Below are 16,202 nucleotides of genomic sequence, written 5' to 3' on the forward strand. Positions count from 1 at the left end.
TCAATAACAGCTTGGATTCGGCTGGGAATTGATTCATAAAGTTTTTTGGATGGCTTCTAGTGGAATGTTGTACCATTCTTGGATCAGAAGATGTTCAAGCGTTTTCAACGACTATATTTATATTATATTTAAATCCGGCGACTGTTCTGGCCATGGCAGGTGTGTAAAGTCCTCGCCGTGTTCCGCACTACAGATTCCCCCAGGGCATTCCAGTCAATGTGGTCATCCCACGAAAGGTCAATGTGGTCAATGATCCACTTCAATTCTATAGAAAGCATATTCATGAAAATCCATGAAGAAAGAGCTGTCGCACGGCATGTTTTTGAGTAAAAACGCAATTGTCCCCTGCTACAGGTTCCCCCCGGGGGTATCCCGTGATTTCGAGAGCTGCCAGTGTTGTCACTGATCCATTTGAAGTTTAATGAATGCCTATTCATGAAAAACCATGAAGAATGAGCTGTCGCACGGCATGTTTTGGTGTAAAAATGCAATTGTCCTCTGCTCCAGGTTCCCCCGGGGGCATACCGGAGGTCCCGAGAGCAGCCAATGTGGTCACTAATCCATTTAAAGTCTATCAAAAGCCTATTCATGAAAAAGCTTGCAGAAAAAGCTGTCGCACGGCATGTATTGGTGTAAAAACGCAATTGACCCCTGCTACAGGATCCCTCGGGGGTATCCCGTGATTCCGAGAGCGGCCAATGTGGTCAATGATTCATTTGAAGTTTATGGAAAGCCTTTTCTTGAAAAACCATGAAGAATGAGCTGTCGCACGGCATGTTTTGGTGTAAAAATGCAATTGTCCTCTGCTCCAGGTTCCCCCGGGGGCATACTGGATGTTCCGAGAGTGGCCAATGTGGTCAATGATGCATTTAAAGTTTATCGAAAGTCTATTGACGAGAAAGCATGAAGAAAAAGCTGTTGCACGGCATGTTTTGAGTGATTAAATTATCTGCCCGCATTCAGAACCCTTCACCAGAACCGATTCCAGGTAAATGGCCATATCTCGGTTGATTATAGGCCGATTTCAGTTCTTGGCATATGATTCGCTTTAGAAATGGTTCTTCTTTCGTTGTATTCACTAAAAATATATATATTTAACCAGCATCATATATAAAATTTCACCCTAAATTTAGCAAGTTAGACAAGCTCACCGGAAACCCGGAATATCTCCGGTATCCGGTGACCAGGATTATTTTCGTGGCTACACCGTAGAACAATATTAGTTTTCCAGTCAAATGCTCTTGGAAATTTTAAAACGGATCATATTTGACAAAGTTACAACACTCCAAAGTTGACCAAAAATTTGCCTATCCTAGTTATTTTGAGTAACCCATGTGTCCAATGAATTTTATGTGATTTATGATATGAATATTATGTGAATTTCAGATAAAAATCAATAATTTTGCTTTTGGAAAAATATCATGTGCATTCCCAATGGAAACTATATGAAAACTTTTTTCAGTGTACGCAGGTGTGTGGAAGCTGCCTTCCTGCACATTCGATTGCCGTCAATGGATGGCAATCGATGTCCGTCCGTGATTGGCACTAGATTTCGAAACAGAGACCGACGTTAAATAAAGGAATGAGAAGAAGAAGAAGAAGAAGACCGAATAAGATAAAACCATGTTTCACGTATCCAGTGACGTTTTCTTATCGGATTCCCCCATCGGAGCTACAGAAGCTTTGTAGACGCAAATTGACGTACCGTTTCGACCCGTTTTGCCTTCGGGACTTTTCAGTGGAGTGAAAAGGTAAATAAACTATTCGCAATGTTACTGGAAACTGACGTTTGATTATGAGATTTTCCTACAGGAGTAAAGAGTTGCAGACTCGTCGTCTACGCAAATGTTTTCACCAATACCAATATAAAGTCATCATATAAATTTCGTAGGCCATAATTACTGGAGTTTATGGACAGAAATGAAGTGTGAAAGTTGACGACCTGTCCAGGGCTGGTAGTGATCGCTGCGGTCAAAAATAGTGATTTTAGTGACCATGTTGAAGAAATAAGTGACTAAATAGTGACTTATAGTTGTAAAAATAGTGACCAAAAGTGACCTAAGAGAAGAAAAGTAGTCGTTATAATGGCACACCATATAAATGTTTGATGTTTTAGACTTATTTAATTAGAATCTCAAAAACACTTATGTCCGATTAAACCCTTTAAAGCGATAGATTAAATAGAAAGTTTATGGCTAAGCCCACGGTATTAATCAGGGTGTCTACTAATTGCAAAAACCTTGAAAACCTGGAAGTCTCAGAGAATTTGATAATTTTATTACTAAGGATATTGAAATCCAAGCATTTAATTTTTCTCGTTATTTTCATTCACACTTTGAACTTTAAAGCTCCACAGGGGATAAATCTTCAATAACAAATAAATTGAAAAAAAAAACAGTGGCTTGAAATGTTTTTGATTTTTTTTTTATAACTTGCATATTTCCTAGAAATTTTAAATTTGAACTAGTTCTGGAGCTAAAACCCATAATGCTTCAAGAAATTTTCAAGAATCTTAAGTCAAATTCCATGCACAGTTTTAAAGGCTCGTGGAATTTTATTATAATTTCTAAGGACCTCATTCTAAGGGAGTTCTGGGAAAAAAAACATCAAATGCAATCTGCTTTCAAGGTAGTTCTGAGGAATTTTAGATTTCATGTGAAGCCTGATAGTTGTGAGTAGAATTTCAAGAAACCCTGAACTGAATTAAAAATACATTTTAATGGAAACGCTTAGGAATTTCTGAGGAGCACAACTCCTGCGAACTGCAAAGGAAAATTTCAAGGGATTTCTGAGGATAATTCCATAAAGTTTTTAGGAGAAAACAAATTCGGAGCATAAGTCCTTGGATTTTTTTTTTTGAAAACGCTAAAAGGAGGATTACAATTAAATCTGAAAATAACTCCAGGACATCTTCAAAGGAATTCGGAAAATGAATTCAGGAGAGGTCTTCAGAACAACTAGAAAGTTTCCAAATTTTTCCTGAAGTTAATGAAACTTCCTTGAAGTGCTTTTGTAGTTTGAGAAACTAGCCTGATGCGCACAATACTACTCGTCAAATTCTTAAACTTCCCTGAACTTAATAGGACTTCCTAAAGTTTCCTTAATTTTACTAACGATCATGGATCGCTTCTAAAGGTTTAACAATTCGCTGAAGTTCTCTAAACTGACTTCGCTAATGTTAACGGAACTGCTCTGAGGTTCTCTGTTCTTTCCTGAAATTCTCAAAACTGCTGCAACGTTTTTGCAGTTCTCATGAAGCTTGTTGTGCTGCGCTGAATTTACTTTATCCGTCCCAAAAATGTTTAAGTTTCTGTGAACTTCTGGGAATCAGGGAACTGCTTCAAATTACCCATTAATTTTCTGAAACTAATGGAACTGACCTCTCCATGAAATTCCTCCAATTTTGGTAGCTTACTAAACTTCTTTCAAATGCACCCGCATTTTGCTAATGCTTATAAAAAAATGCTGAAGTTTGCGGATCTCCCCTTAAGCTCCATAGGTTTCTGTGAAGTTCTCAAAATGTTTCGAAGACCACTGTCCTTCTGTGAATTTTTTCTAAATTTCTTGAACTTTTGTGCTTCCGCAATTTGCATGAAATTTTAACGAAATAATTAATATAGTTCTATGATTTACTAATTTAAAACTACCCTCCCCTTGGCTAGTTTTTTAACCTGGACGTTGGTGGGCGGGCCTAATCTTATGCTTCATAGTGGAGCGTTGGAGACGGTTGGTTTAGGTCCGGCATCGTTGGCTCATGCCGTGACAGAATAGCGTCATGAGCATGCGATGAGGACTACTGAGCTTCCCCTCTCTGATGAACCATTGCATAAGAGAACCAAAGTTCTAGCCTGAAGTGATAGTATCACACTTGTTACTCCTTTATTTGAAAGCCGCGTTGTAGTACGCTTACGTATAGGCACTGACGTTGGGTGCGATACTGGCGGGTTTTGCCGCAAATCACTCTTATTTTATTTATTTTTACGCAGATAGATTTATTTGGGTTTGCAAGGGAATTATACTATTGAAATATTTCAGAAAGTGCCCAACAGTGCTCCTTCTACTTGCGTGACAAGCTTTCGTTGTTGTTTTCATTAAGGTATTACTCAGGGAACAATGTTAAACACCATTTTTGTACATGGTATTGCAACTAATCTTATATGTGCTTCATTTTGATTTGGGATAAGTGTTTGAACTATGGCTCGGGATTTCCACTGTGGCGTGCTTCTATTGTGACATAACCATACGTATTTTTGTGGTGCGACATAGTGGGAACGTGTGAGCGTAGTTGAAGCATATATCCTATGTAATTTAAAAATCAGCTAGGAAACTAACTTCAAAGTGAAGCGTTTTAGTCACTTGAAGGTGTCACCTGGGACGAACTAATATATATTAAATATAGGTCAAAGTCAAAAACAACTTGAAACACATTAAATTTTAGATTACATTCACAAGTGCAGGTACTTAATAAAGCATGGTAGGTAGATTAGAGATTTCAATTATTTATTAAATTAGACTAGAGATATCATAATCATCAAACGAACTTAAATAAGAAAATTTAGACAGCCTAGTAGCATTAAGTGGATTAACAGAAGAGTAAGGATGGGGAGGGTCCGCTTAGGGAGGCAACTAGCCTTTAAAGCAACTGCCAACTAGCCTTTTCATGTATTGTCTGTTTATTTTGATTATTGCTTTAAAATATCAATTTGGTATATATGTGAAAGGATGAATCAGTGGGAGATGGATTTTCGGTTTCTTTACATTTAGCATCACTATGTGTCATTTCCTCAAAACCCCCCAATAACCAGCCTCTTCAATCCCTTCCTTTTCCCATGGCGTTCAAATGGTCAGCATAGACTATTCAGCCATTACCCGTCCTTTATCCTCGGCTTTGGATTGACTTGCGCTCCCATTGCCCCACCAAACGCTGCAACATGAAAATAAAAAATGAAAATGATTTACTAATTTTCCTCAATTGATCAGTATATTTTAAGAACTCGCAACTTTGAAGTTTCGTAAATTTTTCTTAAGTATTCTAACCATTATAAACGCTCACTTATTTTACCTAAACTTATCTATGCTTACCAGAAGTTCTCTAAATTGCAAATTTTCTGACATCTATTCAAAATTCCCTTACGATTTCGTTTCAATCAAAGAATTCTTGGAATACCCTATAATTCCAGGGAATTCCTTGTAAGTCGCTGCAAATTTGCTTAAGTTGATGGGATTATGCTATCTCGGAACTTCGCTGAATATCATGAAACTATCTAAATTTATTAGAAGATCTCTGGAATTTCTTGAAGATATAGCTGCTTGCTAAAAGTTATCCCTTTTTTTTTATTGATTCTCTAATCAACTTAGCCAAATTTTTGCATTTTTTTTTTAAGTTCTTGAAATCTTTATGATATAACACCTATAAATTACTCTTACGTTTTCCGGATGTTCACATAATTTTTATCACGCCTCAGAAATTCTCTAGGAGCTTTGCTGAAGTTTCCGGAACTTCTTTAAGGTTTCTACAACTTCGTTGAAATTATTTTAACTGCCGTTTGATTCTCTGATCTGTCTTGATGTTCTTGAAGCTTCCCTAAAGCTCTCAATTCTATTGAAGGTGAATTTCCCTAAAATTCTCTGGACTTCTGTTAAGTTCCTGAAATATTTCTGAAGTTTTCATAAATTCTCTGAAGGTCTCTGTACTTCCCTGAAATTCTCGGAACATCTTAAGGGTCCTCAATTTTTTTTCTGAATTTACGATTATAGAAACTAAAGACATGGGAACTGTTCTTGAGATCTGAAATTCCCCAACGATCTCTAGATCTAGCTTTTCTGAGGTGCTTAGAACTTCTTAAAAACTTGCACAATACCCTTCAAGTTTTCTATATTTCTCAAGATCGCTTAACACCTGGGATGTGCTCTGAAATTCTAGGAACTTCACTGAAATTCTCAGCATTTCCTTTCATTCCACAGAACTTCTTCAAACTTCCTACAATGTGTTTGGACAGCAATGAAGATCTCTAATCTTTGATAAAGTTAATTAAGAACTTGAAATAAATCATTTATTTGTTTTCCTTAATTCAGGCACTTTGAAATTAAATATCTTGAACTTGTACATGGAATACAAAACTTTTAGATCTTGGACTTACTCAAATGAAGTACGTTTTTTTAACTTTATTAAAATGATAAATTAAGTAAGTGCTAAACTTCAACATTCAATGGATTTTATTGTAAAGCTGTTTCTTTAAAACTGATTGCCATGTTTTAAAAACGTTTGGGTTAGTTACTGTTGTTTTTTTTTTATCTTCCAAAAAAGCATATTTTGAACGCATTTTAAAAATAGCATGGAATTTATCTATTAAAGTTCTGGAAAAACCTAGAAAACTCAGGTAATTTTATTTAGAAAAATGAGAAGACAATTAAACGTCACAAAGCAAAGAATGATCAATCATGAAATAAATTCACTCTAAAAAAGTTGAAAATAGTGTCTGATTACAAGAAAAAGTGACTTTAGTGACTTGACCTTAAAAAAGGAGACTTTTTAGTGACTGGCTTGAAAAAAGTGACTTGCTCCCAGCCCAGCCTGTCCCAACGATGCCCGGCTGGAGGTGAAAGGCTTCCTGCAGCGTCCCTGAATCGATTTTAAGATACATATGGGGCTGTTCATAAACTACGTAGACCCTCTTTTTTTTTCTGTATTTTGCTAACGTAGGTGAAAAAAAAGCAAAGTCAATAAATGATATTGACTGGTACCGTTTGGTTGAATGCGACCTAACACTTTTATCATTTTCCAATAGTTAATCATTGATAAACAACTATCCTAATTATACCAAACAAATTTTATAATCGATCTGATTAAAATGGTGTAATTAAAATAGAATTTCATTCAAAAATTACCATTACTATTTCGTCAAACATTTTTTTTTTCAATTCATTCACATCAGCAAAATATAGAAAAAAGGAGGGGCATAGAATGCTAATCTAAATGTTTAAGTAAGAGAAACGTAGAAAGTTTTACTGCAGTCATCGTTTGACTGCCGAGTGTTCGTTGCGTTGTACACTGAAAACGAAACTAACTCAGTGGTTAACTTTTACTCATTTGTTCGTCACTTTTACTCATTCGTATGGAACATTTTCTTAAAGCGTAAGCTACTCAGCGCATGAGTAGCCTACGCTTTTAAAAATTTCTTCATACGAATGAGTAAAAGTGACTCACTCTCTGACTCTCACTTCTGTAAAGGGTTGAGTTATGAAATTCACTTTATTCCAAAACAATATCCGAAACAACTAACTAGAAAATCGATCAAAAATTTTAGTAGTACGTCAATAATGCGGTCGTGTCTTGTACACCACCCTCCAACTTTTTTACATATGCTGCACAAAAAATACGTTCCAAGCCCCGCCCCTTAGAGAATTTCTCTCCGTTTTCTAAGAATGGGGCGGGACAAAAAGTATATTAGTAGTTTGCTTAACAATAATTTCCTAATTTCCAGGAAACAAGTGAACGTCAAAGCACTAAAAAGTGGCCCTGAAACTGATAGTAAATAGATAGCGTTGCTATCTCAAAATTGACGAAAATCCATATGGGACAGATATATGATTTTAGGCAGCATATGGGATTTCTAAAGGGGCGTCTGCTGATAAAACAGTATTCGGAATCGATTACATGTCGACCAAATCCGTCGACTAAAAGCTACGAAATACGCAGATTGGTGCACCACAAAAGGCTGACTGAAAGTAAATTGGTACACCCCTCGCACGCCGCTAGCACGCTTCTAGTGTTGGGAATGACAGTGGTTTGTTTAAACTTCTCTAGAGTGGTGCAAGTTTGATCAAAGTAGTCGATCGCGTTCAGAAATAACGTCAAATGGAACTCGAAAGAAAAAAATATTGTGCACAAACACCTGGCAAATCCGGAGTGGTCCGGTTCCAAGCTGGCTAAAGTGCTGAAGATGCCGAAAACAACAGTTTGTCGAGTGCTCAAAACCCTTAAGGAAACCCTGAGAGTGGAAAGGAATCAGTGGGCCTACGTAAAAACTGGAACCAGGGATCGTCAGCTGCGCAGCAAGGTGTTGAGGTGAGTAAAGGCAACTCCGGTATTTCGATCCTAGATGTGGCCAGAAGGTACAACGCCAAGTTTCAAACGGTGCGGAACATCCTTACCAGGGGAGGATACAAGTCGTACAAAGCCAGTAAACATCCGAACCGGTACATGGAGCAGAATTCCGTGGCCAAAAAGCGTGCAACGCTTCTCGTACGACCGTGTTTTGACTTTGATCGATGACGAAACATACGTCATCCCGGTGAAAAGTTTTACATCGCGACTGGACGTGGCAATGTGCCGGGAAGATTCAAGTTCGTGTTTGTCGACAAGTTCGCGAAGAAGGCCATGATTTGGCAAGCGATTTGTAGTTATGGCTAGTCACATCCTCGACGATGACATCCCAAGTTTACACCGAAGAATGCCTGAAAAAGCGTGTATTGCCGTTCATCCGCAAGCATAGGGTCAAAGTAATCTGAATTGCCCGGAATTTCAACCAATCGAAAAATACGGGTCAATTTTAAAACAGCGACTTCGACGAAGGGGCGGGGTAGTCATGGACATTCAGCAAATGCGCGTAAAATGGAAGAAATGCGCTGATTCCGTGTCCGTTTCCACTGTGCGGGCGCTGATGGGCTCCATCAAGAGGAAGGTTCGAACTGGAGAAATGTACCCATCTTATGCTGTAACTTTGAAGTTTTAATAAAGGTACGGTAAAGCAACCAATAATGGACTTTTTAAGCTTATTGAATCACAAATTACAGGTCTTTTTGTACGTACCAATTTAATTTTAGTCAGCCTTTCAACTACTGACGAGCCACCCGATGTAGTTGGTGTTTCAAACAGTTGATTTCTGATGATTTAGTCGGCACCCGATTTCGTCTGCTGTTTACTCAGTTGACGCCGTTTTAAAATTCCATATACCAACGTCGATGCAACATTTGTCGGATCAAAATCGGTCGACTGTGACAGTTCTCATCTGTCAAATTTGTTATGGGGTATCTGAAAATCCAGCCAAGAAGTCAGCTGGCAGAAACTTTCAGTGCCTCCATGCTGAATAAAATCACCGAATTCAGCTACAGGTAGAAGCTCCGGAAGTCTAGTATCACCCCTTTTTTTCGCCACCACAGACGAATTTCAGGTTTTTAATTTTCATATTAAAATTCAAATTAAAAATGAAACCACGACCAACAACCCAGCTAGTCCAAATAATATCGGTGGTGCCGCGGTGGTCGTGGTCAGTTATTCCTCTTCACTCCACCCAGGTCCGTCAATCACCCTCGCATATCTTCGACTCTGCACGACATTCACACTCCCTCTGATTCTGCGAGTCATGTGACTTTCCGTGTAACCTCACCCGCCATGACTTTTGTCGTCACACGACTCGCATAATAGGGGGGAGAGGAGACAGCGTCGTCGGCAATGGTCGCTGAGCTAGGCTAAATCACCATCAAAGTAGAGATATCTCCCAGGTCAGAGATATGCACCAACCGAAATACGTGTGAACTGGAGCCAGTAGCGTCAAACTAAAGTGCGCAGACTGCCGGCAGTGGTCATGTGGGGGTGGACGCAATGCCGTCGCGATAAGCTGCCACCGGGATCGTCATTGACTTTTACGTTGTCGTTCTTCTTCGTCGCGTTGTTCGCATTTATCTTTATTCCGACACCAAAAAATAAAACCACCGAGGCTGATGATCAACACAAGATAGCGCACGGTCGTCGCACAAATGCTTCCACCCCTCTAAAGCAACTCACGGTCACTTAAGGTATTTTGAGGTCTTTGGGTTTCACTACCACCACCACCACCATCACCACTGCTAATCAATACCAACCAAGAACGACTATCGTTCGCTAGATATTGGGAAACACGAAGGGAATTCTAATTCAATTAATTAGCATAACAATTTTCTCACCGTTACCGTTGATGGAGCTGTTGCGTTGCTGTTGCTGCTGTTGTTGTTGTTGGTGTTGCCCGTTGCTGCTATTGCTGTTGATGAGCTGCGAGGCTTCCCGGTGGAATGATGACGACGAAGACGACTGTTGCTCCGGTATCGTGACCCCCGCGCCGGACGAATTTCCCAGCTGCAGATCGGACAGGCTGGAGACTGTTATTTCATCGAAACTGTTGGGAATCGACCATCAGCGGCGGCACCGGGAACGGGAACATGAAACAGAAAGAACGAATCGAAACAAACTGTTGTAAGCTACTAATCGTGCGCAGAGAGAGAGAGTAAGTGTGTGTGTATGTGTGTTTGTGTATGTATGCATGGTGGCGAAGAAAACGCATTAACTGTTCGCGAGAGCTATGCGTTTATGCAATTATACAAACTGCGAAGTGGAAGGCAAAAATGCTCAGGTAGGTACCAGCGGCAACAGTGAAAACAGGGGCCCCGGCTGATCCATTCGTGTAAAATCGAGAAAATTTTATTTGGACATAAAAATGATCATCAACGATGCAGGAAGGGAGTTGCCGACGTCGAGCAAGCAACTGTAATGCTTGTTGGCTTTAATTAATGAAGAGGGAACGCCTCCAATGTGGCCATCCATGGCCAATTGGGCCAAATTGGCCCTATCTTAATGCAATCAGGTGCAATGTTTTATGATGCAATTACAAGTCAAATCAAGAAATGATACAACGAGAATTGAATAAGCTTTCCTGAGCAATATTGTTGATGCCGCGGATAAACTTGCATGACATACTATGAACATCAGCATTATTTGTATAATATATTATGAGCACATCCATGGTCACACTTGTATGGTTTTCGGATTTGCTCATAATATATTATACAAATAATGTTCCGTCTTAGAGTAAAAACGGAACAATCTACTACCCTACGTTTCGACTCTCTATGGAATTCAAGTTTAATGTTCCTAAGTTTAAAAATTCAGACTAGGCCGTTAAATCTAACCTAAATTACTAAACCTGTTGACCGACACATCACAAAATGCTTCAAACAGGATCTCGAAAATTGTTTGGAAATGATCCAATGTAGATTTATGTAAAAATACGACACATATTGCCCTTCCTTAGCTCAGTCGATGAAGGCGTAGCTTTAAAGCAAGACCTTACTGGATGCGGCTGGGTTCGATTCCCGGTTCGGTCTAGAAATTTTTCGGGTTGGACACATTCTCGGCTGCCCTGGGTATAGAGTATGATCACATAACATATTCAAGAGCCAAATGTGAAAACGGCATAAATATATGCTTATTGTAAGGCCCTTTTCTCATATTATGTGGAACTTGAACCTTGAACCTCAAAGTTTGAAACTCTTTAGTTTTTTTTTTAAAGTGTTATACATGGATAGCGATCTGTCAAAGTATGTATAGCAGAATGCGAATGACCCAGAGAACCGAGGGGATAGTCAATGATTTCCAGAAATTTCCCAGTATTATGATTTTTTTTTCTTTAAACGACATTCTATAAATCTTCCCTAATAAACAGGTACCATATACTAACGATATCGACCTCGCGATTGTTATTGCACAGGATTGTTGTACGCTTCAAATTTTCCGTGTTTATTTGTCACTACCTACTGTTTTTTTGTACTTTGTTTTAATCCCTAACGTGTATAAAGTGCGTGGGAAGTGGAGTTCTACGCAAATATTAAATATAAGGTGCTATTTGTGGTGTTGTGGAATCGCAACAATACAGAAATTCTCGACCGGCCATTCCTTTCATCGGTTTCGCTTTCCTCGCTGAAGAAAGATCGGAGCGCCATCTTCATCTGAACGCCGGAGTCTCGTAATAGGGAAATATCGAATAACCAGAGAGAGAAGGATTAGTATTTTCCATTTAATTCCACTACTTTATTTGCTTATCCTTGACAGATACGCGTATTTCGTCTACAATGTGCAGACTTCTTCAGTGTCTTGTACTAATACTCGAGTATTAGTACAAGACACTGAAGAAGTCTGCACATTGTAGAGGAAAAACGCGTATCTGTCAAGGATAAGCAAATAAAGTAGTGGAATTAAATGGAAAATACTAATACTTCTCTCTCTCATTATACAGGTATTCCACTAAGACGCCCACATTCATCAGGATCGAATAATCGTCGCGCCACCTTTATCCGAACGTTCGAAGATTCGTAGCACTTACGACTGCATCATGAGTAGTGCTGCTGCTTGCGATCGCTGTGCGAAGACCGTGAAGGATGAAGAATTCATCGAATGTATGGGGTTCTGCAATCAGGCGTGCCATTTGAGATGCCTTAATCTGAACATCCCATTCCTTCGGATAATTCGTGAGAAAAACAACGTGTTTTGGATGTGTGACGAGTGTTGCAAACTGATGAAGTATGCTCGCTTCAAAAATGTTGTTTCTTCCTTTGGCAATGTTATCTCCATGGTTATAGGAAACCAACTGACCGGTATTTCTGAGTTGAAAAACGAAATGGTGAAGAACAATTCTCAGGTCGCTCAACTTGCCAACATGGTAAATGCTTCAACTCCCTGTGTTGCTGGTCCAAATCGTGATCGCCCATCGAAACGCCGCCGAGATGACACGGAAACACCGATTAATACGACTTCTGGAACTAGGGTGACTGGTAACTGCGAACCACTGGCTGTTAACCCTCCCTCGAGACTGTTCTGGGTTTATCTGTCACGATTTCATCCTAGCGATGTGGTCGAAAAGTTCGTTCGTGACGGCCTGCATACTGAGGAACCAATTAAAGTGATCTCATTGGTGAAAAAAGGTGCTGACCTTAGATCGATGAATTTCATTTCTTTCAAGGTTGGAGTTTTTTTGGATCTCAAAGAGGAAGCTTTGGACCCTGGAACCTGGCCACAGGGAATAGTATTCAGAGAATTCGAAGATACTCAGGGGAAAAACAGCATGGATTCCCCCTGCTGCCCCAGCACCTCCTATTACTTCAGCGATTCCCGTTAGTACTCCTACTGTTACACCTTTCGGGACACCAGTACCTCTCAGCACTCCAGCCCCTTTAGGAGCCCTCAACACAACAGACGACGCCTAATCGCTTTATCCGACGACATAGGGATGCAACCGAGACGCACCGTAGAAAGCTTGATGGAAGCCCTAATTGCCCCACCCAGTCCCGCCAACTGCAGCCTGCGTTCATCACACATACTTCGACGCAAAACGTGGCGGCTTTGCCGTCTTCTACTTTTCCGGTGGCAGGTTCAACTTCTCAACCGGGACGCACTGTGGAAAGCATTGTGGAAGCCCCCGGTTCCTCTATCTCAGTCGCGCCACTTCCAGCCAGCGCTCGTCATAGCCGTCCCGGCCCTGAGTTTAGATGCGTATCGGGGGTCTTCCAACCTACTATGTCCGGCAAGTATCCAATCGATTACGATTCAACAGTGCCTGGTGTCAGTTCGAATTTCAGCGTGCCGGATGCTGCTGATGAAGGAAACGTTGCAGCTAGTCACCCGGAACGCACCGTAGAAAGCACTGTGGAAGTCCCTAATGCCTTCTGCCGCTTCCGTACGCGGAGCGATGTTCCTGGAAATCACGGGGGCGACAGGTAGCAAACGAACATTACTATTACCAAGAGGATACTCGCCATAGTGAACGGGTTGAAAGACCCCCTCTCCACAACCGACCACAGGTCCGGAACGTCTGTGATGACAGACGTTCCGGACCTGCGGTCGGTTGTGGAGAGGGGGTCTTCCAACCCGTTCACTATGGCGAGTATCCTCTTGGTAATAGTAATGTTCGTTTGCTACCTGTCGCCCCCGTGATTTCCAGGAACATCGCTCCGCGTAGCACGGATATACGCCGAAGAGAGGATATCACCATGTACTACCACAACATCGGTGGAATGAATTCTGACGTTCACGAGTACCTGTTAGCTGTATCGGACCGTTGCTACGATGTAATAGTTTTAACCGAGACATGGCTAGACTCTCGAACGCTTTCCAGCCAAGCGTTCGGATGTGAGTACGAGGTATTTCGCTGCGATCGAAACCCGAACAATAGTCCACTGGTAGCGGTGCCCTGATTGCTGTTCGGTCCGAGTTGAATGCTATAGCCATGTGGAACTGTGTTGAACAGGCATGGGTAGCTGTCAAGCTGAGCGATCACACACTGTACTTATGTGTGATATACATTGCACCCGACCGAGTTCGCGACATTGAACTGTCGATCCGTTTCCACCATATTAGATTGTGCGTCACCTATCGATGAGACTATTGTTCTGGGCGACTTTAATCTCGCTGGTGTTTCGTGGAAACCATCCCACAGTGGCTTTCTCTTTCCGGACCCCGCTGGTTCTGCTTTCCATCCTGCATCAGTTAGCCTTCTCGACAGCTATACCCAAGTAACCATAGGTACGTTATTTCGCCTTTTTGGCTATATACAGCTAAACATCGGCTATACCAGAGTTTGTAAGTTCTGATGAGGCCCGTATATAGCCAAAAAGTCGAAATAAGGTGCCTATGGTTACTTGGGTAGCGCAGCGACGTTATCGCAAATCAATCCCGTGGTTAACGAGAACAATCGTAGCTTAGACCTCTGTTTCGTAAGCGCTCAGGATACGGCTCACTTCATCTCGTCGGCTCCTTCTCCACTCGTAAAGAAAGTTCCTCATCATCCTCCTTTGGTTATTACTGTTGAAGACAATCGCATTCGGGATCTCGAAGACATCTCCACTACGGTGTCTTACAATTTCATTGTAACACAGCATTGCCGATGTGCTGTCAAGCATTGTTTGGGAAAACATACTCGATTCTGATAACGTCGAAACTGCTGCTCAAACTTTTTCACGTGTCTTGGCTTATGTCATTGACATACACGTACCTAAGAGCGTTCACTAGATTGCATCGCACCTCCCTTGGCAGACGAAGGAATTGAAGAAGCTGAAATCGATCAAGAGAGCCGCGTTGAGGAAATTCACTAAATATCGAACGATGTCCCTGAAACGTCACTACGTTAAGCTCAATTATCAGTTCAAGCGAGTCAGCCGTCAATGCTACGTGACTCTAGCAGCAAGCAACGTTCCACTTTCCGGTCAAGCTCTGGGTGGAATTGTTGTCAACGCTGAAGTGATAACGACTGCCGCACTAAAACTAACGCCTTCTATCAACCCTGGACCGGATGGTGTCCCTTCAGTCTTTCTGAAGAAGCATATCGCTAACTTACTGTCACCGCTACAACATCTGTTCCGATTGTCAATATCGTGTGGCATTTTTCCATCGAACTGGAAATTTGCGCATATGTTCCCTGTGTATAAAAAGGGTAGTAAACGGAACGTGGATAATTATCGTGGAATTACATCGTTGTGCGCAATTTCGAAGTTATTCGAGTTAATCATCATAGAGCCTCTGCTCTCCCAATGCAAGCAGTATCTAAGTGAAGATCAGCATGGCTTCACCTCTGGTCGATCTACTACCACGAATCTACTGTGTCTGACATCGTACATCACGCAAAGTATGGTTGAAAGGTCACAAACAGACGTCATCTACACTGACTTTTCTGCTGCTGTCTTCGATAAGATAAATCACGCCATCGCGATCGCCAAATTGGATAGACTTGGGATTAGCGGAAATCTCTTGAGATGGTTTTGCTCATATCTCGCCGATCGTCAGTTGGTGGTGACTGCCAGTCCGACATTTTCGCGGCTACGTCAGGAAAACCTCAAAGAAGTCATCTGGGACCGTTGATTTTCTTAATTTAGTTATCGATCTCAATATCTCAAAATCTACTTACGGATCTGCTCGATCGATGAATGTCAATTCCTCCAACGTCAGTTTGAAGCGTTTGCCAGCTGGTGCCATTTGAACCGAATGACAGTAAATCCTGCGAAGTGTTCAGTCATCACTTTTACCCGACACCATTATTGAACGTGTGAGCCATGTAAAAGATCTAGGTGTCATCCTGGACTCTCAACTTACATATAAGCAACACATCTCGTACGTCGTCGACAAGTCGTCAAGGACATTGGGCTTTATCTTCAGAACAGGTAAGAATTTCTCCGACATCCATTGCCTCAAGTCACTGTATTATTCCCTGGTACGTTCCATTCTAGAATATTGTTCTGTAGTTTGGAGTCCGAACTACAACAATGGTACTGAGAGAGTCGAGTCCGTTCAACGCCGCTTTCTGCGATACGCGTTGAGAATGTTACCTTGGAGAGACCCGTTTCATTTGCCCAGCTATGAAAGTCGCTGCCAGCTGATCGACTTGGAGCCTCTTCGCACCAGA

General features: G+C 41.2%; 1 protein-coding gene across 3 annotated transcripts in view; it reads right to left on the bottom strand.

Moving 5' to 3' along the window:
* LOC135700141 (GATA zinc finger domain-containing protein 10-like) overlaps window positions 1-16,202 on the bottom strand; it is a 63,138-nt gene that overhangs the window by 38,023 nt on the left and 8,913 nt on the right. For 2 of the 3 annotated variants that reach the window (XM_065220558.1, XM_065220560.1), the window contains exon 2: window positions 9,946-10,154. In XM_065220558.1, the coding sequence (XP_065076630.1) occupies window positions 9,946-10,154 (209 nt within the window). The remainder of the gene's footprint in view (window positions 1-9,945; window positions 10,155-16,202) is intronic. The other variant, XM_065220559.1, reaches the window with a different exon arrangement.

This window comes from Ochlerotatus camptorhynchus, unplaced genomic scaffold (genome assembly GCF_037179485.1).
Source record: "Ochlerotatus camptorhynchus isolate MF236.1 unplaced genomic scaffold, CSIRO-AGI_Acam_v1.1 ptg000129l, whole genome shotgun sequence".
Classification (NCBI taxonomy): domain Eukaryota; kingdom Metazoa; phylum Arthropoda; class Insecta; order Diptera; family Culicidae; genus Ochlerotatus; species Ochlerotatus camptorhynchus.